This window comes from Anomaloglossus baeobatrachus, chromosome 3, assembly GCF_048569485.1.
Source record: "Anomaloglossus baeobatrachus isolate aAnoBae1 chromosome 3, aAnoBae1.hap1, whole genome shotgun sequence".
NCBI classification, from domain to species: Eukaryota; Metazoa; Chordata; class Amphibia; order Anura; family Aromobatidae; genus Anomaloglossus; species Anomaloglossus baeobatrachus.
In genome coordinates this window covers 542676611-542699501 of record NC_134355.1, presented here as the reverse complement: position 1 = coordinate 542699501, position 22891 = coordinate 542676611, and the positions used below count along the sequence as shown (strand labels likewise).

The following is a 22891-nucleotide window of genomic DNA, read 5'->3' as shown; positions in this document are numbered from 1 at the left end:
TTCCTCCAGGCCCATCCTCCCAAATCAGCCTCTCCGGAGGCAGTAATGGTTTCAAGCCAAAACACATTTTTATTTACATTCCACTAAGTTTGTGGTTGCCCTGCAAGTTCTCGGGCTTGTCCATAAGCAGTTCCTTACGCAACGGTTTGCAGACAGTCCCTACGGGGACAACAGTTGCCGGCAACGGCCGGTTTAATCACGGCTCAATCAGGTAAACTTCTTCGGTTGATCATCTTTACTTATCATTCAAAACTTTCAACTTGTTAACAACAACGGTGCTGATGGTCCCAACGGGGACAACTTTTTGGCGGGGGGAACCGCCGACTTCACTTCAGATCCAGCTCACCGACCGGGGTAGAGGGCTGAGAGGGCGCTTGAAGCCCCTGGCCTACTCTCAGCCGGACACCCAGGGCGTACCATCCCCTCTCCCCACAATGTCGGGTGTAATTGACGAGGTCACCGGGGAGCAGATTGCGGTTGGGATGGTCTTCCGGTAGGTGATCATTCACATCTCTCCGGGCCACGAAAACTTCGGCCTCCAGGCCCGGTTCATAAATGAAGCCATACCCCCTTTGGGTATCAAATCGCCGGACCTGTCCCTCGTATCTCGGGCCCCGCACCCGGAAGGTGGCTCTTCGGAGGCGCTCCTTTTCTTCAATGGTGTGGACCACCAGCTCCGCCTTCCTTCTTTCCCTCTCGGCAATCTCCAGGCCCAGCGGTGTCGGCTCCCTGTCCCAATACGGGGCTGCTGCGAGCCCCTGAGCAGGGGTCGGGCCCCGCGAGACCTCCTGGACGCTGCCCACCACTGGCAATCTGGGTGGAAGGTCCCGCGGTGACTTGGCCTGAGGTGCTGCCTTGCAGCGGCGACCCGGCGCAACCTCAGCCGAGGTGTGGGGAACGGGCACAGGTATCCTCTCCCGCTGAACCTCCGCCTCCTCCTGTACGAGACGGGCTGCCGGGGCCGATGCGGGGTCAGGCACGATCAGCGGTGCCTCCGGTACAGCTTCACTGATGGGCTCAGCCTTTGGTGTCTTCCAAGGGAGCGGTGCTGCACGGTCACGGGCCTCGGCTGCAGGTCGGTCTGCCTTGGCGGGGTACCGCTACCGGTTGTGGTGGTAGCGGGCCTAGTGACGGGGCAGCAGCAGCCAACACGGGTAGCGGGGGAGGTAGCAGGGCGAGCGGGTGTAGACCGGGCCCCTCGGCCGCGATGACCGACCCACTAGGGGTACAGGGGTGTGGGTCACTTAGCCTCTCTTCCAAGACTCCCTCCACCTTGCGTCTCCGTGTAATAACCTGCAGGTAACGGGATACGCAAGGACTGCACGGAACCACGGGGGTTAATCAATGCAAATTTAATAAATGTATTGCACAACACAGGTGGAGGAAAAGTGAGGGAAGGGAGCACAGCAGTAGAGATAATGCAATATACATACAACTACTTTGAATAACTTGTCAAAGATAGGAAGCCTCAGATTGTGCTCCCAAAAGCAAAACACAGAAATCCTTATTAAACAAAAAAAACGCAGAGTCCTTGTTATCTTACTTGTATAACACAGGGCAGAGTCTTTTCCTATCTGTCCCTAACTAAAAGTAGTGTGCACACTTAACTGCAGGTTTCAGCGTGGGGTACCTCGTCACCGTTGGGGCCCGTATTCCGCCGGCAGACACCTCTAAAGTTCAGTCTTTGTCCCGGGTCTGTAACTTGCACGTGCTGCCTGGCTCCTCGCTCTCCACATCCAGCCTCTTTGGATCGGTAATTTGCACGTGCTGTCTGGCCCCTCGCTCCACATCCAGCCTCTTTGGATCTGTGTCTTGGGGGGGACACCACACAACACTCTAAGGTACTTGGACCTCGGAAAACAGGGCAGACTGAGGCCTTCTATCTTACAGCCCACTCCAGCACACTCCACTCTGCAAAAAACAGCTACAAGTCGACTCCTCCTCCTCCTGTTCCAGATTGAACCAGTCACTCGAGCAGTAGGACTTTTTGCCCGCTGTTCTCTGTTTTGACAGCAGGTGGCAGCATAACACAAGGAAGTCCACCAAACAGTCTTTTAACCTATATATATATAAATGTTAACAGGTCTTACATTTACCCCCCTCTTTAACCTCGGCCGTCCCGGCCGATACACTCTTGAGGCACTCTGCAAAGGGGCACACGGTGGCAACTCCTGCCCTGCTTCACAACCTGTTGCTTGGGAGCCAATGTCGTAAAACAGGATTCAGTGACAGAACACACAAATTCATCTGCCAAGTACCGATCAGGGGGAATACCAGCATTAGCCCGCTCAGTCCGGCGTGGCACCACAGCTAACTCGCCAGACATCGGCGCCGTATCAGGGAGTACAATATTCCCGTCCCCATCTCTGGAGATTAGTGACTCCTGCTCTGCAGGGGTGGCACCTGTGTCTTGAACGGATGGGGGTGTGTATCTCTCCCAATCTGCTGGGTTGGTCGGGGCCTGCCACCATTCTTCATCGTCAGAGCCCTCTTCGAAGGTAACAGGAACAGGCACGGGCACCGTCTCCGAGGTACTTTGTCTGGTCCTGTCTTCTGAATAGCAGGGCCTCAGCATATTACGATGCAGGATGAGGGTGTCGCCTCTTCGCTCACCTCTCACTTCGTATACTGATCCGTGGGGAGAGATTCTTCTAATCACAATGTACGGCTCTGTTTTCCAGCGCTCACTCAACTTGTGTCTTGGGTGTTTCTCTGCAACTAGTACTCGGTCTCCTGGCACGAACGGGGCTTCACACACAGGTTTCCGCTGCGGGTGTGTCTTTTCTTGCAGCCGCTTGGTGACAATTCGATGGATAGTCTCCAGCCGTCGACGGTGACAATCAACCCAGGAACCTACGCTCTGACCTTCACTGATCTCGGGGGGAGCTAGGTTCAGCTCTTCAATGCCTCTTCCGGCTCTTCCAAACAGTAGCACGTATGGGGTGTACCCAGTGGTGGAGTGGACACGATTATTGTACGCCCACACGAGTTCTGCGAGATAGCCGGGCCAGTGATTCTTACGATCATCCTCCAACGTGCGTAGCATTTTTAGGAGGGTCCGGTTAAATCTCTCGCAGGCTCCGTTGCCCTGTGGATGATAAGGCGTAGTCCTTGACTTCTGCATTCCGTAAATCCTTTGCAGCTCTCTCATGACACTGCCCTGAAAGCAAGCCCCTTGGTCGGAATGTATTCTTTTGGGGCAGCCGTACACCCGGATAAAGTCATCACTGATGGCTCGAGCAGCTGATTCAGCTGTCTGATCTCTGGTGGGCGTCACCACCGCAAATTTGGAGAAGTGATCTGTCATCACAAGGCAGAACTGATAGCCCCGGTGGGAGTGGCCAATCTTCAGATAATCGATCATGAGTACTTCCAACGGCTCTTTGGTTACAATAGTCTGTACTGGTGCTTGCTGTGGGGGAGCCTTACTTAACTCGCAGGAACGGCACAGTTTACAGGCCTTCTCTACCGCCCGAAGCATCTGAGGACAGTATACTATTCTTTGCAACCACTGGTAAGTCTTGTCCGGTCCGAAATGGGCTCCCTTCTCATGCGCCTCTCGGGCCAATGGTACTGCCATCTTCTGGGGTATCACTACTTGCCACCGTACTTCCAACTCTGTAGCTAAGTGCACCTTCCGATACAGCATCCCTTCTTGCACCGACAGCTTATCCCACTGGCTGAGAATCTGGAGGGCCACGTGCGACAGCGTGGCCCGTATTTCCTTTCTAGGCTTGCGCTGCTGGATCACCCACTCTTTCACTTGAAGCAGTTCTGGGTCAGATGACTGGATTTTCACCCATTCCTCTCTGGTTTGGCCAAGCAGGCGTGATGTCGTGCCCGACGTAATTTCCAGCATACAAGCCTCTACCACTTGAGCGGTGAATTTACTGAAGTCCGGAATTTCGTCTTCCTCCAACTGTTCATCTCTCTCCCCCACTGGGGCTTCGGTGGTAACACGAGAAAGGGCATCCGCATTCTGATTTTCATGCTTAGAGCGGTATTGCACATGATAATTGTATCTGGAGAGTCGTGCCAGCCACCTCTGTTCCATTGCTCCCAGTTTGGCGGTGGAGATGTGAGCCAGGGGGTTATTATCCGTATAGACTTCAATTTTAGCTCCCGTGAGATATTCCGAGAACCTTTCGGTTATCGCCCATACTAGTGCCAGTAACTCCAGCCGAAAGGAACTGTAATTCTCGGGATTGCGCTCGGCTTCTCGCAACGTCCGACTTCCATATGCAATCACCCGTTCAGTACCATTCTGTACCTGGGCCAGTACTGCACCCAGGCCGTAGAGGCTCGCGTCTGTATACAACCGAAAGGGGAGGTTATTTCAAATCTGTTTTATTATTAAGTTTATAAATCAAGCATACATCTTGAACATTTATAAAGATTATAATACATAAACAGTGATCTCTCAGTTTCGGAATGACAAAAATAACATCACATTGTAGATTTCATTGGAACTCTATAAGCTATCCTTATGCTAACACTCCATGGCAAACCATACACTAGAAATCAGAGTTCCAGCTAAACATGTCTTCCTGATAATTGACAAGACCACTCTCAGCATAAAACAATCCCCTTTTAAGTTATTGAATAAAAATTTAAGAAAAAGTAGAAAACTAGAAAAAAAAAAAAAAAAGAACAGATATAAGCTTAGAAAAGAAGGAATCAAATAGAGTGAAGAAAGTAGGGTAAAGAGGGGGTGGGGGAAAAAAGTGTGTGGGGAGAGGGGAAGACAAGGTATGTCACCATTTCTCATCCCAAATAACCTGCCAGACTCACCGTGAACTCAGGAGACTCCATGAACGTAATCCACGGTCCCCACACTGTGATAAATTTTTCCGTGAGCCCATTAAGTTCAGCTGTGAGTTCCTCCATTCTCTGGAGGTTTGCCATCTCCTCTACCCAGTCAGCTAACGTGGGGCATCTAGTCTGTTTCCAGTATCTGGGAATAATTATACGGGCTGCCGCTAAACAAAATCGCAGCAGGTCCCTCTTTTGTGACTTGAATGAACCTGGGAGGATAGAGAGGAGGGCCACCTGGGGAGACCTCTCCACCTCACCCCCACTCATCTTTTTATACAGAGAAAACACTGAGTCCCAGAATGGTTGCAATTTAGCACAGCTCCACCATATATGTAACATAGACCCTTTTTCTGTACCACATCTCCAGCACATGTCGGACACTGAGGGAAAGATAGCATGCAATTTGGTCGGGTATTGGTACCACCTTGTGAGAATTTTATAGTTTTTCTCTTGGGCGGCACAAGCCAGAGAAAGTTTGTGGGTCCACAGAAACGCCCTGCTCCATCTGTCCTCCGAAATGTCCTCTCCCAGTTCCTCTCCCCATCTATAGACAAATTTGGGTTTGTCCGACATGTCTCTCTGGTTCAGCATTTTATAAATAAGAGAGATGACATGCCCAGGTGACGAACCCTGCAAGAACAATTTCTCAAATGGAGTAGGGGGGGTCCTCAACTTCCTCTCCCTGTCCTGGTTGGATAGAAACGATTTCAGCTGCATATATTCTATCCAGGAAACCTCTCTCCCTGTGGCCCGTAGAGATGCATAAGGGGGCAGGGTATTTCCCTGGAGCACATGAAAAAAACGAGTTTCCTCCACCCGAGTATATCCCAGAAATTCATTGGAATGAAGCCCCGGAGGGAACTCCTGGTTGCCAAAGAGGGGGGTAAGTGGACCCCTCCCCTGTGAGAGAGAACCCCTCTTAACCTCACCGTCCCACGTCCCCATCACTGTCCAAATAAACTCCATTCCCTTCTCTATCTGTGACCTACTCTCCTTTCCCATCCATGAGAGGAAGTGCAAAGGGACTCCCAATCCGTCCTGTTCGATCGCGACCCATTGTTTCGAGTTCCTATGGAAGTGCCAATCCATTATCCTCGTTAGAATAGTTGCCCTGTAGTATAACTGGAAATTTGGGAGCCCTGCCCCTCCATTATTTTTGTGTCTGGTAAGAGTTTTTATGCTTGTCCGAGGTCTCCTATTCCCCCAAACGAACCTTGACAAAGCCGTCCGAATTTTGGAAAAGTAACTCCCCGGCAGCTGAATAGGTACCGTTTGGAACAAGAAAAGAAACCTAGGAAGAACATCCATTTTAATAGCGTTGATACGCCCAAACCACGATAGTCTTTTTTTGTCGTACTTCTTTAAATCCCTAATTGTCCTCTCTAACAGGGGTAGAAAATTATGATGCATAATTTTTGTTGGATCCCGAGGTACAACTACCCCCAGATATTTTATAGCTGACGGTTGCCACTTAAAGGGAAAATTTTGGGTTGTACGGGCTAGATCTTCCGCCGACAGGGTCACATTCATAGCCTCTGATTTAGAGAAGTTCACTTTAAAATTACTTAAGTTACCAAACTCCTCGAACTCTTTGAGCAAAGACGGGAAGGATATGTGTGGCTGGGAAATAAACATGAGAAGGTCGTCAGCAAATAAAGCTAACTTGCGATTCCCTCCCCCGGCCTCTATCCCATGGATACTAGCATTATTTCTTATGGCGACCGCTAGATGCTCCATGACAATGACGTAGAGCAGAGGTGACAATGGACATCCTTGCCTTGTTCCATTGTGGACCTGAAACGATGACGACAGAAACCCATTCGTCCTAACTTTTGCTGAGGGTCTCGAATAAAGGGACGCAATCCTATCTAAAAATTTTTTGCCCAACCCCACCTGCTTTAGAGCGGCCATCATGAAATTCCAACTGACCCGGTCAAAGGCCTTCTCCGCATCCACTGAGAGTAAACACATGGGAAGAGAATGAGCCCTCGACCGGGTCATCAGGAGGAACAGTTTGTTGGTATTGTCACGCGCCTCCCGACCTTGTACGAACCCCACTTGATCTGTGTGTATTATCCCGGGCAAGGAATGAGCAAGTCTGTTGGCTAAGGCTTTGGAAAAAAGTTTTAGGTCTAGATTGATCAGTGAAATGGGTCTGTAATTTGTAACTAACATGTGATCCTTCCCCGGTTTGGGGATAACACATATATGGGCTTCGAGAGATTGCGCCACCCATTGGGAATTTTCTGAGATGGAATTAAATACTTTAGTCAAGAACGGGGATAGCTGAGTTTGGAATATTTTATAAAATTTAGGGGTGAACCCATCTGGACCCGGACTTTTGCCTGAGGGAGATTCTTTAATGATAGATGCCACTTCTGCTTCTGTAAAGTCCGTCTCTAAATTTTCAACCTCAGCACTGGGTATAACCGGTAGGGCCGTTCTGGATACGTAGTCGTTTATTTTATTTTCTAATGCGTCATGTGGCATGTCTCCAAATTTGCCCTTTATGTTATATAGGTCTCTATAATACTTTTGGAACTGTTCCGCGATGAGAGTTGGGTTCTGAGTCGAAGAGCCGTCTGCTTGTTTAATCATGGGAATGTGGCTGGGGTCTCCCCTAGGGTGTAGAATCCTAGCTAGTGGTCTACCACATTTATCTGCATACTCATAGAGGAATCTTTTTATTCTAGTCCTATGTCGCTCATACTGTCGGTCGAGAATCGATTTAAGCTCCTCTCTATTTTTGACTAGCTCCGCCAGTGTCAAAGGTGATAATGTCTTCTTATGGGCCCTTTCCAGATCTGAAATATTCTGAAGTAGGGACAAAATGGTTTGGGCTCTCTCTCTCTTAAGCCTAGCCCCATGTTTGATCAAAACCCCTCTCAACACACATTTAAGTGCCTCCCACTGCACGGGAAGGGCTGTGGGGTCTTCTGAGTGTATTTCTAAAAATTCATCAATCGTGTTCTGTAGATCCTTCATGCACCCCTGATCCCCAAGCAGACTATCGTTCAGCCGCCAAGACCACGGCCTCCCTGCCCCATCTGGGATAGTAAGGCTCAGGAATATAGGAGCGTGGTCAGACCAGGATATACTGCCTATAGAGGCCTGTATCTGCCAAGTCAGAGCCTTTTGGCTCACAAGAAACAGGTCTATGCGGCTGTACGAGGAGTGAGCCGGGGAGAAGTATGTGTAGTCACGCTCCACTGGGTGTAACGTTCTCCACACATCTACCAATCGAAGCTCTTGTATTGAGCGTTTAACTTTTGTTAGCTTTCTGAGAGAGAGAAAATTGTGTCCCGAAGTTGTATCTACCTTAGGGTCCAAAGTGAAGTTTAAATCGCCACCCACGATCACGGTCCCTTCTGCGAATTCATCCAATGATGACAGGAGAGAGGAGCAGGACGTCGCCGGATCTCTGTTTGGTAAATACCAATTGACAATGGTAAAGATAGATGAATTAACATTAATTTTCAGAAAAATGAATCTTCCCTCAGTGTCCACTCTCGTGTCCAGAACCGTGTGCACCAGGGCTTTATGGATGCCTATAGACACCCCTTTTGATTTTGACTCTGGGTTGGTGCTATGGACCCATTTGGTGTAATATCTGTCTTTAAAGTTAGGGAGGTGACCAGTTTTGAAATGTGTTTCCTGAATCAATAATATATGGACTCGTTTCTTATGCATGTCAAAGAATACCTGAGACCGTTTTTGCGGGACATTGAGGCCTCTCACATTCAATGAGCCAAAGGTAATCTGCGTCATTCTGAGGAGGAGGAACGGTGAGGAACCGGGAAGATGGGGATGGGAAGAGAGGTGTGGGTGGAGAGAATAGAGAAGGTTAGGAGAGGGGGAGAGAAAAAAAAAAAAAAAAAAGGAGGAGGGGGGTAGAAGGATTAAGTATATGAAGGAAACTACAAACAAAGAGAGAGTACCGTAGGCAAAAAGGTCAAAGCACCTCTTGCCTGTAGGGTCGTAACGTGACCCTTATACTTGGTCAAATAGACTAGAGGTAAATGCAGAAAAATAAGAATCTCTATATACCAGGGATGTTAATCCTACGCCACTACCCTGTGGCGTGTTATCCCAATCAGGGAGGGAACTTTCCACAAAGGAGCCCCCTGCCCTGGACTAAAAAACAGCTTTTAACTATATATATTTTGATTTGCAACTAAAGCTCTGTATAAAGAAGGGAGAAGGGGCTTTGAGAGGGTATTGTACCTTATAATGTTGAGGGGCGCCCCCCATTACACCCAGGATGGAAGGAGGGAACCCCCCACCCCCCTGTCCAGGGCGATACACGAAAGGGGAGGTTATAGTCTGCATAGGCAAGCACAGGGGCGCTAACCAAGGCCTCTTTCAATCGGTGTAAGGCTTCTGCTTGTCTTGGTCCCCAGCAAATTTTCTGTGCTTTTGGTCCTTTCGCAGTGCCTCGGAGCAATTCGTGCAAAGGTTCTGCCTCCTTCGCGAAATCTTTGATAAAGCGACGGTAATATCCGGCTAGCCCCAGGAAAGCTCGAACCTCCCGCACTGTGCTGGGTGTGGGCCATTCTAGCACTGCTCTCACTTTCCCATCGGAGGGCTGTACGCCGGCTTCCGACACCTTGTGTCCGAGATATTCAATCTCTTCCTGAAAGATCCGACATTTTTTTGGTTTTAGTTTAAGCCCATGGGCCCGTAACCGCTGAAACACTTGGCCCAGGTTTTCTAGATGTTTCTCAAAGGTTGCAGAATACACTACTATGTCGTCCAGGTAAATCAATGTGGCCTCGAAGTTCATGTCTCCAAGGCAACTTTCCATGAGGCGCTGAAAAGTTCCTGGGGCATTATTTAGTCCAAACGGCATGCGATTGAACTCGAAGAGTCCCATGGGTACAATAAATGCGGTCTTGGCCTTGTCTTTCTCTGCCACAGGGACCTGCCAATATCCGCTGGCCAGATCGAGGGAGGAGAAGTAACGTGCCTTTCCCAACGCCGACAGGGACTCCTCTATCCGGGGCAGAGGGTAGGAATCACGAACCGTGCATCCGTTAAGCTTGCGGTAGTCAACACAGAAGCGGGTAGACCCATCCTTTTTCTTGACCAGCACGATTGGGGCAGCCCATGGACTCTGACTTTCTCTTACCACCCCGCTCTTCAGCATCTGCGCCAAAAGCTCTTTTACCTCTTGGTAGTACTTTGGGGGTATTTGCCTGTACCTTTCCCTGATCGGTGGGGCATCTCCTGTGGGTATTTCGTGCTGAATCTTGTCAGTACAGCCGAAATCTTCTGCGTGACGGGAGAACGTGGCTTGATTCTCCCAAATAAAGTCCTCTATGGCTTGGGCTTGCTCCGAAGCGAAGGGGCTCAGGTCCACTCCCATCTGCCCTAAGATGACGCGACTGTTCCATTGATCAGTGGGTTTCTCTTTTCTTTCCATAGAAAGAGCCCAAGTCCAGGCTTCCCCTGCCATGGGCTGCAATTCAATCGATTCTGCAGCCGCCACCTCTTCAGGCGCCAGGTAGACATGGGCCAGAACAACTCCCGAGGTCAAGGTGTAGGCCTGTTCACCGGTGTTCACGCAACGGAAAGGGACCCTTCCATTTCTTACTGTTGCTAAAGTGCGAGCCACCAACGGTTCGTCTCCGTTCTCTTCACCACGGTAAGGCTCCACCAACACCTCCATCCCCTCGAGTGTACGGTGGGCCCCGACTGGCAAGGTGAGGACTGTCTCACGATTTGGAGGTAGAGTAATTGTTGTCTGTCTTGGGACTCGAACTCTCCCCACCGGGTAGCGGCTCCCACCATTCTTCCACAGTCCTCGGGCACGGATAAGGTGTTGGAAGACCTTTTGGGCAGGCCTGTTAGCAACTGTCGTCTTCCAGTAATCACAGCCCCCCTTGTTGAAGAGCAACTGGTCTAATTCTTTCAGGACGTTCATGCCCACGATAGCTGGCACCTCTCTGTCGTACCGGCCCTCCGTTAACACAATCCCTTTTTTTCCTAAGTTCTGGCCACAGGCACGTATGTTCATCCACACGACCCCTACAACCGGAATGGGAAGATTGTTTGCAGCCCTCAGTTTGATATGTGCCCCTTTGTCAATGGATACAGTTTGTCCAAAATGTTGGTAGAAGAACTGTTCTGGCATGGTGGTCACTTGGGACCCAGTATCCATCAGGCATTTTACTTCTTTCCCTTCAAATTCGGCCGTGATCGTCGGCGTGCAGGCTGCTATATCTTCAGGGCGTTGGTTTTCTCTAAGCTCAGTTGGTCTCCCCGCCATGTGCCCATCCATGGAGGGAGGCACTAGTTTAACGGCGGTCTTTCTTGAGACGTCTTCCTCTCCGGACAGTGTCAGAATAAATGGTTCCGATTTCCACAGTTCCAACACTGGTAGTCTCCAGCGGGTCTCGGTCGTCTCTGCTCGATCTGTCCCCTCTCTTCTTGATAGGTATGCGTGCGGGTATTTGGCCGCGGTGCTGTAGTTCCTACTTCTGATGCCGGGGCTTGCATATTCTTCAGCAACTCTTGTAGAGCAGTAACAGTCTCTTGTAACTGATCCACTTTAGCCTCAAGCTGGCTCGGTTCTCGGTTTTTCTCACCCGGGACTACCTTATGCATACAAACTTCACCCCAGGCGTTCTGCGGGTCGCAATTTTCAGTTTGTGTGCGGGAGACTGCTTCTTCCAATATCTCCTGGAAAGTTAGTTTTTTGTCTACCCTGAGCCGTTCACGGAGGGCACCTTTGATCTTGGGGTTATGTAACCCACGGAGGAATTGATCTCGTAGGGTACGGTCAGCATAACCGGGGGTTTGTGCTAGCTCTGGCTCTGCTGTAAGCATTTGTCTCATTATTCTCTGGAGTGCATTTGCATACTGTGGCAGACCTTCTTCTTCACCCTGCAGCCTGTAGAACAGTTGCGCCTGTAAATCTTGGTATATGGGTCAGCATAGCCCCCAGGGACAGTTGCCTTGCTGGTATTCCCCCATCAGGTTGTCTTAGAACACCTCCATCAGCGACACCCCCCTGTCCGTCCATGGTTCCGTAACAGCCTGCGTATCCTGCCGACTACGCCAAATGTAATAACCTGCAGGTAACGGGATACGCAAGGACTGCACGGAACCACGGGGGTTAATCAATGCAAATTTAATAAATGTATTGCACAACACAGGTGGAGGAAAAGTGAGGGAAGGGAGCACAGCAGTAGAGATAATGCAATATACATACAACTACTTTGAATAACTTGTCAAAGATAGGAAGCCTCAGATTGTGCTCCCAAAAGCAAAACACAGAAATCCTTATTAAACAAAAAAAACGCAGAGTCCTTGTTATCTTACTTGTATAACACAGGGCAGAGTCTTTTCCTATCTGTCCCTAACTAAAAGTAGTGTGCACACTTAACTGCAGGTTTCAGCGTGGGGTACCTCGTCACCGTTGGGGCCCGTATTCCGCCGGCAGACACCTCTAAAGTTCAGTCTTTGTCCCGGGTCTGTAACTTGCACGTGCTGCCTGGCTCCTCGCTCTCCACATCCAGCCTCTTTGGATCGGTAATTTGCACGTGCTGTCTGGCCCCTCGCTCCACATCCAGCCTCTTTGGATCTGTGTCTTGGGGGGGACACCACACAACACTCTAAGGTACTTGGACCTCGGAAAACAGGGCAGACTGAGGCCTTCTATCTTACAGCCCACTCCAGCACACTCCACTCTGCAAAAAACAGCTACAAGTCGACTCCTCCTCCTCCTGTTCCAGATTGAACCAGTCACTCGAGCAGTAGGACTTTTTGCCCGCTGTTCTCTGTTTTGACAGCAGGTGGCAGCATAACACAAGGAAGTCCACCAAACAGTCTTTTAACCTATATATATATAAATGTTAACAGGTCTTACATCCGTATGGCCGCCACCACCTCCGCCATGTCGGCCTCCCACTCCTCCAAGAGGAGTTGCACTCTGATCTGCAGCCGTTGTTGCAGCTGAGCGGTCTGGACCTCCACCCACGCCGCGGGTCCAGGCGCGGGGGCTACGGTGCTGCGGGACGGATGATGCATCGCTGCGGCGGCCTCTTCCAGGAACAAAAAGATGGCCGCAGGGTCCTGGCGTCCCCGCTTTTATAGCCGTGGGCTACATGCGGCTAGACGCCATCCATCCCCCTTAGTCTTTTTCCGGCTCCTCCTCTACAGGGGCGGGGTTTTGGTTTTCGCGCCTCCACTACTTGGGAAGACGCTCGAGCGGGGACTTTTCGCGCCCAAAATGGCGGCTTCTCCAAATTTTCAGCCCGACACCTCCGGCGGTCACAAGGCGCACCTCTACCAGACAGCAGAGCGGTAAGATCCTGTTCGTGACGCCAAGTTGTCGCGGGCAGAGGAGGGGACGCTGCGCTCACCCACTGCTCGGGTCCGGCTACTGCTGCTGCTGCTCGGTGGTGGCTCGAGCGGTGGGCCGGATCCCGGGGACTCGAGCGGCGTTCCTCGCCCGTGAGTGAAAGGGGGGTTGGTGTGTGGTTTGGGGAGATATTGTCCGTGACGCCACCCACGGTTGTGGTGAAGTTGTGACACCACCGCTGCTCTGGATGGGGATCCCGAGAGCGATGACAGGGAGCAGCTTGGATGTTGGTTCTCCCCTCCGTGGGTAGGGGGTTGGTTGTCCCGGGGCCCCGGTGAGGGTTTTAGGGATGGATGGCAGGCGGGTTACGGGGCCTGGTGAGGTGCAGGGTCGCGGGGGCAGCGCTGTGCCACACGGCACGGTGGTACTCACTCAGCCAATGATGAATGCAAAGTCTCCGGTAAAACAAACGGCTGGATGGACGGGTCCCACAGACGGCTGCGGTAGCTCTCCCGGTAGGTTGATGGTGACTGCCTTTCCCTGTACCTGTGGTGTGTTTACGGTTCCAATGGCTTCCCACTGGTAACCCGCTCCCCAGCTTGGATGGATGCTGAAGGAGCCCCTTTTGCCCGCAGGCTCTGGCCCTGGGAACTGTAGCCTTGGCGGTGACTGTGTTTCCCTTCACGGTGTGAGCTGTTGCCTTCAATCGGGTCTTGACTGCTGGGAAACCCCGGAGGTTCCCTTCGCTAACGGATTTGACCAGTTTTACGGCGACTCCTAGCCTGGTCGGGGTCCGTAAGCCCTGCCGGATGGTGCTGGCTTCTCTTTGCTCTCCGATCCGGTACCGTCGGGCCACCGCCCGTCCACAGTCCTTACGGTTCGCTCCAATCAGCCTCTCCTGCAGACGGTCACCACCATCTGCCAACCTTGCTGTATGTGCCCGGGCCACGCACCCGGACACGGTCAGTCTCCTCTACTGCCACTTCACTCTCCAACTGCTCTGACTACTTTTCCCGCCTCCAGGACTGTGAACTCCTCGGTGGGCGGGACCAACCGCCTGGCCCACCCCCTGGTGTGGACATCAGCCCCTGGAGGAAGGCAACAAGGGTTTGTGTTTGACCTAGATGTGCCTAGCCGGGGTGTAGGGTGTGTTGGTGTAGTACCTGTGACGACCTGGCTTGTCCAGGACACCACACACCGACCGCACGCTGCTCTCTTTCACGCTGCCTCATAATGTGCACTCACAGTAATTTTGTTCAGTGACTCTGTATCTAGAGTCTTCCACCATGTCATTGCTGCCTCTGCGTCACAGCGTGATGTGGTCAGCAGTGACGACCATTAGGCGTCACTGCTATACGTTGCGCACTGACGTCAACTCCCGGCGCATAGCAGTGATGTTCAACTGCCACCAACCTATCAGAAGCTGCTTGCTGTCACAGGCGGCCCTTAACAAACCAGCAGCCTTTATATATCACTGCAATGGGCTCTATGCAGACGTCAGGGTGCGGCGAATAGCTGTGACGTTCGGTAGCTCAAAGGGTGGTGGACATTTTAATTCCACTAAAATGCTCTCAGCTTCTGATGAGCCCATGGTCGTTCTAATGACCACAGTTGTCGGTGGGCAGAGCTTACTCCAGGTTTTCGTGGGCCCCATGCACACACAGACATGCACATTCACAGATACATATGTAGCGCCCCACGGGGCCTCAGGGGTTACTCGTCGCCGGGCCAGTGGTTTTGTAGAATTGCTGTGACTGGCCTGACCTGAGGGCCCAGGCATGTGGTTGTCAGAGGAGTACGGCGAAGTACTTCCGAAACTATAGCACCCACGGTGCACAGAGCCCTAGGTCAGACAAATGCTCCAGGCAGACCTAATAAAAATCTGCACAGTGAGGGGACCATCCAGGACCTCACTGACCTTAGAACTGGCACTGGGACTAAGGTAACCAGAGGTGAATACCAGCCTTCCTCCGGGTACCAGTTACCATCTACTGTGAGTAAAGAGAACCAGTTAAACAGTAATCCCTCGTGTGGCCTCCCCTTCTTTCCGTGCCTCACTCCATCACCTAACCCCTTGGGGCACCGGCCCTTCTTGCGGAGGGCCCAACAACCAGGCGGTTATCACAGCAGCCCCAGCGGAGAGACTGTGCAGTGGCGGTTCCATAACCATAACCGCGACCCGCAAGTGGCGTCACGACATAAACTCTATTGAACATTCCCTTGTATATAAACCCCTTTTTAAAGTGAGCCCCCAGGGTCACAGAACCGGGCAACGGCCACCCAGTGACACATCCCAGTAGTACACTGCCCGGGACCGAGTACCCCATAGCCCTAGGCGGCACAAATACACATTACTGGGGGGCATACACATTACTGGGGGGGGGGGAATACACGTTACTGGGGGGAATACACATTACTAATGGGTCATACACATTACTGGTAGGGCATACAAGTTACTGGGGGGCATACAGATTACTGGGGGACATATGTGACGCCCTGGCAAAGCCAGGTTGTCACAGAAAGAGTTAATCCTCTTTGGTAACCTGATCCCACACCAGTGCAGCAGGACAAACCACCTCCCCCAGTGTAAGAGCAAAACAGAGCAGGAGGGGAGGGGCTGGAGCAGAGTGTGTGGAGAGAGAGAAAGGAGAGGAGCCCGGAGTTGTAGCTCCCGGGCTGCTACAGAAGCGTGCTCCAAAAGGGCCGGGACAGGCTGTTAATGAGGAAGGGGCCAGAGGTAGCCAGGGCAGGGTAGCGGCCCGCCGGTACCAAGGGTGACCCGGATCACTGCAGGGGAGGGGACTCCCCGTTCCCATCTGAGGAGGAAAGAGAAAGAGAGTGGAGAGAGAGGCACCTGGCTGCAGGGAAAGAACAGGGGCTGCTGCACCGTGTGTGGGACACTAACACCCTCCGTACCGAAGGCTGCGGACTCCGGCAGTTTCTGGTTAACTCCTGACTCTATGTGAATTTCCTTGCAAAGCGAACCGTGAGTAACAACATCCCCCGGTCCAACCAGACGCACAGCTCTCAGACCGTCTCCATCTCCTCCCTGCACCATCTCACCGGGGTCCCGGGACACCAACACCCTACCCGTGGAGGGAAATCACCACCTTGCTGCCCACCACCATCCCCGGGATCCATTTACCGGCAGCGGCGGTGCTCCGTTACCTCACCGCACACCACAGGTGGCGTCACAGACAATCTCCCTTACCTAATCCCCTTCTTACTGTGGAGCCTGGGATCACAGACCGGGTCACACCACCGTGATACCCACAGAATTGACCCCGTGGCCCGGATCTGAGTACCCCTTATCCCCGGGCGACACACATACAGAAATGGGGAGCATACACATTACTGGGGGGCATATATAGCACTAGGGGGCATATATGTTACTGGGGGTACACACGTAGCTGGGGGGCAGACACGTTGCTGAGGGGCAGACATGTTACGTGGGGGGATTTGCTGGGGGGTCATACTGCATGGGAGGCATACACAATTCTTGGGGGTGGCAGACATGTTGCTGTGGGAAGCACACAAGTTGCTGGCATATGCTGGGGCAGCTGTGGCTCTTCTTCATCTGTGGATCAGGAGTGCATTGCGCGCTGACTCCAGCCACAGATGAATGCCAACCTTCAATGTATGTGCTCACACAGCATTCAGCAGTGAACGCTGTGTGCCCATGCAAGGGTAGTGCCCCTGGACTTCAGGCGCCACAGGGTATTACACTACTTTTCAGGGGTAATATTTATTCCGGCTTAGTTGGGGGTTAACCTGCCGGTGCCTTCACAAAACACATACATACAACAGTAAGGTGCTTCCCCCAGGGGGTTGGACTAGGGCAGACAGGATAGTTAGCCATCACAACGCATAGGACTTTCCACCGGGGGAGGGCACCACATGGAGTAGAAGTGGGCCCTTAGCCCTTTCTACAACCATTCTACAGCTCATTGTTCAGGTCCCCCTATACTGATATGGGGTTCGGTTCGGTATCCAGGCAGTGCTTGGGTTCAAGTCCGGTTCCAAATCAGATTTATTTTTTTTTTACAATCTGGCTGGACCCGCCAAACCTGAATATCTGCAGGTTTGCCCATCTCTAGTTACTAAATATGTTGTACACGGTCACAGCAGTATTCTAATATTGTATTATTCTAATATTTTTCATCACATACAAAATAAAAAAATGTCTCTTAATTTATAGTGAATCTGCTACATTTTTTAACAAAACTGATAACCAAATTGGCGGGTCATATAAGAAAGCGGTTTATGTGGAATACACAGATTCCTCCTTTACAAAAAGAAAGGAAAGATCCAAAGAAGAAGAACATCTTGGACTTCTAGGTAACTTATTCCTGATCATCCACGTTAGTTGAAATACAGGTTAAATTACTATATTACAGTAAATGCAAATGATGCAACATATCAGTCTGATTTTAATAAAAGATTCAATTAAGCTTATATTTATTTTGGAACCATGGCATCTACAGTGCAGAAAATAAGTATATGATACCGAGATCTGTCATTTTTATCATAGGTACACTTCAACTGACAAAGAAAATTAAAAAAATCCATAAAAATCACATTGTATGATTTTTAAAGAATTAGTTTGCGTTCTACTGTATAAAAAAGTATTTTATACAATAGAAAAACTGAACATAACATTTGGTACAGAAACCTTTGTTTGCAATTACAGAGGTCAGATGTTTCCTGTAGTTCTTGACCAGGTTTGCACACTATACAGCAGGGATTTGACCCACTCCTCCGTACAGATCGTCTCCAGATCTTTCAGATTTCGGGGCTGTCACTGGGCAACATTGAATTTCAACTAAAAGATTGAGCCAGGGACCGTTACAGAACACTGACCCTACAGGGTTCGCACTGCCCGCCTTTCGGACGAGAGACTGCCAAAAGACAGTAAGGGACCCACAAACGCTCCACGCTACGGGGTCCCAACCACAAGTGAGAAGTGCCGGGGAAAGAGACTACCAGGTCACAACACCGGCACTGGGACAAAAGGGACCTGGGGCCTGAACCAGCCGTCCTCGAGGCCACCGTTCCATCCTTCAGTGAGTAAACAGAATTCGCACTGCATCCCCACTGTGTGGTCTCTTTTCTTTCTGCGACGGACCCCTCCATCCATTCCCTGGGGCCCAGCCCTACTTGCGGAGGGCCTACCTTCTCAGCTGCCACCACCATCAGCCTCAGAGGTAGTAGACTGTGCAGCGGCGGTTTCATCACCATAACCGCAACCCGCAAGTGACGTCATAATACAAACTATTTCATTCCCTTGTATATAACCCGTTTTAAAAAGCGTCCCCAGGGTCACTGAACCAGGCATCGGCCATTATACAACCGTGACACAGCATCCCCGTACATATACGGCCCGGGACCGAGTACCCCATAGCCGTGGGCGACACATATGTGTTCCTGCTATGTGCTGTATAGTGATCGTGTCTGACCATACAGGGACATGGTCTGATCATACCTCAGATCCTGGGCAGGGGAGGACGTAAAAACGTATACAGCTAGCACAGCAAGGGATTGAAGCTGATTCTTTTTGTGAGGTAAAACACTTCCCCGCCTGTTTTAAAAAGTGTTTTACCGCAAAGAAAGAATAACTTGCGAACCCGTTCTGTAATGTCTGTATACTTTTTTGCGTTCTCTCCTGACCAGGACATGTACTATGATCAGACCATGTCCTTGCTCGGTCAGACACGGCCATTACACAGTACACAGCAGGGGCCCATATAGAAGGTTATCAGAGCACAGGAACATTTTTTTAACCAAATTTAATTGTGAAATTTATTATTATAACAAGATCTGTTGACTAAAATGAACTTTGTTAGTGGGACAACTCATTTAATGTTGTCCACTATTAAAAAAACCGAGCGAACAATATAATGTTTTGCATGGATACCCTGCGCTGTCTGTGTCTTTTCATGACAAAGCCGGGTGTTAGAGGTGAATAGGCACCAAAACACATCTCTATACTACAGGCATTATATCAGGGTGTGACAATGCATGAAAATTTGAGGTTATTACATGCTGTAAACATGTATAATTTAATATATTTTGACTGTTCTTTTTTAGGGCCAGTAATGTGGGCAAAAGTAGGAGAGACGATCGAGGTGACATTTAAAAACAATGCAAGTCGCCCATACAGCATCCAAGCTCATGGCGTGAGCTATCAAAAATCCATGGAAGGCGCTCTCTACAACACGGGCGACACTGATGAAGGTGAGTGTAAAGTGTGTAAGTATTGTTGGGAATCATTTGTGTCTTTTCCACTTTTCTAAGCTTTGGTGAGCTATCGCCTAGAGAAATAAAAAAGCATGTAGACATTAATTTTCATTAATTGTTTGACTATTTCACAACTTTCCCACTTATCTGGGTCACTTAAAGCAGGGATTTCTAACCTAAAGAGGTTTCTAGTCTTAAATTGGTAAAAATGCAACATGATTGTAGGAGTAAGCAACTTGGCAAATGACCTCTTTTTAAATGCTCTCTATTCTCAAGAATGGAAGGATTATTAATTTCATAATTTACTACGCATTGCCTGGGGTACCAGCCACCTCTGCAGTCTATGAGCAGTGGCTAGCCAAATAGGCAAGATGCGTAGCACTTAACAAGCTCTTTGCTACAGAGCACTCAAAATCTGCTCTGAAGCTGGCAGGATCACAATACCTGCTCCTACTGTTATTTAATGCTGGAAATGCAAAGCTGGCTCTGCTAACAGCAGCTGAGGGGCAAACGCTTTAGGCCAGTGTCAGATGGTATGTTCTAAACTCGTCGAGTGTCATGGCGGCATGAGACACTGTTCAGACTACAGACTCTGACACTCCTCACTATTATTATTATTATTATTTATTATTATAGCGCCATTTATTCCATGGCGCTTTACAAGTGAGAGAGGGTATACGTACAACAATCATTAACAGTACAAGACAGACTGGTATAGGAGGAGAGAGGACCCTGCCCGCGAGGGCTCACAGTCTACAGGGAATGGGTGATGGTACAATAGGTGAGGACAGAGCTGGTTGCGTAGTGGTCTACTGGACTGAGGGCTATTGTAGGTTGTAGGCTTGTTGGAAGAGGTGGGTCTTGAGGTTCCTCTTGAAGCTTTCCACGGTAGTACACTATACCTTCTCACTATACCTTCTCTGGTGCTTCTGAGTTGCACAGGCAGGCTCGGGTATCAACCATCTGCGTGCTCATTAGTGAGCAATCTAGCAGGAGTTATTGTCTGCTATTCTGCAGGTTACCTTTTGGATCACATGTTGCAGGACACCTATCACAGGTACTCCCTGCTTTTTTAAGATGGAGGAATTTGTCTTCCCACGCCAACTAAAGCTTTCTGCTAAATCTGTCCGTGTACTGTAGTTTTCCAGTCTGGTAATTTACTGAGTGTTGCTTGGTGTGCTGTGGAATTCCACTTGTTGTTTAAAAAAAGTTTGTTATAGGCCAGAATCACACTTGCTAGTGCCTCGCGTGTAACTCGCGCGAGTCTCTCATGGTAGAACCCGGCATGTCCGCACACTATGCATACAGGAGCGTCTGAGCTGCATAGAGATACATGCAACCGACCCGCTCCTGTCAGGGGAGTGTGCAGCCAAGCCGGGTTCTACCATGAGAGACTCCAGCGAGTTACACGCGAGACACTAGCTAGTGTGATTCTGGCCTAAAAGAACTGAGAGTCCTCAGTAGTTGATACCTTTTAATAGCCATTAAAAGGTATCAACTACTGAGGACTCGCAGTTCTTTTAAACAAACTTTTTTTTATCTCTACTGGCTAACACGGTACAAAGATATATTTTTCCTGTTGTTTAGTTATCTCTTCCCTGCTTTAGTTTTCCTCCTTTTCACTTGTTGTCTGATTACTTTGTGTGAGTGTGCGACATGATAGAGTTTTGGATTCCCCTCTTTGTCTATCACTGTTGGTGTTTACATGCTCCTGTCCCCCCCCCCCCCACGCCCCGTGGTAGGAAGGGAGGGAATGCTAGATCAGGGCTGGTCAGGAGCAGGGGTAGTAAGGCAGCCCAGACATCATCACCTTCAGACTTATCTCTGGAATCAGGGACAGCTAAGACCCCCCCCCCAGCCTGAGGGCCAGTTTAGGAGCCCCTATCCCTTTATCCCCTCCCAACCCATGACAGTCAGTGCTTCAGCTGATTCAAACTGAATCCTCGGGAGTGCACCAACCCCCAACAAGCAGGTAGCCAAAAGTCAGAGAAGTGGTGTGATCCTGAAGCTAGACATTGCGACAACCCCTTTTTAATAAGAATGTTCAAATGGCTTGTCTGCACATTACAGCCAAACAACAAGCTGATTTTGTGTATCTACTGATGGAACAATCCGCAATTATTACTAAAAAAAAAGTCATCAGAGAATATTGACTAGCCCTGCAAAATCACTGCTTGAAGTTGACGCGCCCACGGGGTCCCTGGGGTTGGGTTACTCATCACTTGGCCAGTTTGGGATGTCACAGCGGCCAGGCCTGGTCCCATGATCCTGCGGTATCAACCAAGTGAGAGGGAAGATGATGAGAGTACTAGTTATTTGTGAAGCCACCTGTGGTTTGTGGCCAGGTATTAGCTGCCGCTGCGGGAGGCCTTCTCCGGGGTGGATAGTAACGCAGCTAAGATGGTATAGCTCTCCACAAGCAGAGCTCAGGCCCCGGGAAGGATGTGGGGAGTAGTAGCCAACTCTAATAAAGGAGTGCGGGCTGCGGGAAGGATCAGATTACACAGCGGTTGCAGTTTAAGTTCTTTACTCACTGAGATGTCACTGCCTTTGGACTGCTGGACTCCGCTGTCATGGGCTCCAGCCGATCCCGGATAGCTCGGAGGTCAGAACCGGTGTTTCATTGAGTGAGTCCTTCCTCCCGGTGCTGTGTTGTGTGAGTCCCTGCAGTTTGAAGCTACGCTGGGACCCAAGTCCTGGGGGTTGTTCGGTTCCCCATCCCATACAGCAGGCAGTGCAAGTTCGTAGATGGAACCACCCTATGGTCACGACTCTTGGCTCTATGTGCTGCTTTGCTCCGGGCGCTGTGTGTGGGTCAGAAGACTTGAAATCCTCTGCCTGGCGGATTCTGCTGGCAGAACTTGCAGTGCCCACCAGCCCATAGCTCCACACCCTGAGATGGGCGCTGGTCCTGAGGGAGCTATCAACTCTCCCCTCAGCGACCGTGTCCTCCTGCATCTCACTTGTTTCCTGTCCTGGACTAGACTCCTTGTAATTGTGTGTGTGTGTGTGTGTTGCCTTGCTCCCCGGTATCTAGCTCCTCCCTCCGGGTTCCTGAGCTAGTGAGCAGAGGGTCCACTACATTAGTGATGGCCACCCTCCAAGTCTCTACCCTAGCCCAGTCCCAGTGAGAGGGCATCTAACTGTTTTTTTTAGTGGATTGTGGTGGTTCTACCGGCGATGACCTCCTCCGTATCCAAGATCACTACTGCACCTCTGGTGAGGTGTAGTACCCTGTGGTGACTGTCCCCTCAGGGGCGCCACATAGTGGTTCCACAATGTGGCCAATAGTGGGAAAGTCCATGCAAAGAGATATCGTTTATATTCAAACTATTAATCATCAATTAAACTGCACAACCCTTGAATAGTAAAAACGTTACATAAATTTATATAGTGTTCTTATTTTTATGAAAATAGTCAAAGAGTACTGTATGTCTCCATCATGGCCCGATCCTTGGGTATGACCCCCGATCATAGATATAGCCTGGTAAATATGGCCGCACCCTGGTATATATGTCCCCATCATTGCCCATG

The 22891-nt window shown here is 50.2% G+C and overlaps 1 protein-coding gene across 2 annotated transcripts in view; it reads left to right on the top strand.

Moving 5' to 3' along the window:
* CP (ceruloplasmin) overlaps positions 1-22891 on the top strand; it is a 235614-nt gene that overhangs the window by 84815 nt on the left and 127908 nt on the right. For both annotated transcript variants that reach the window (XM_075340801.1, XM_075340802.1), the window contains exons 7-8: positions 17319-17458; positions 19208-19354. In XM_075340801.1, the coding sequence (XP_075196916.1) occupies positions 17319-17458; positions 19208-19354 (287 nt within the window). The remainder of the gene's footprint in view (positions 1-17318; positions 17459-19207; positions 19355-22891) is intronic.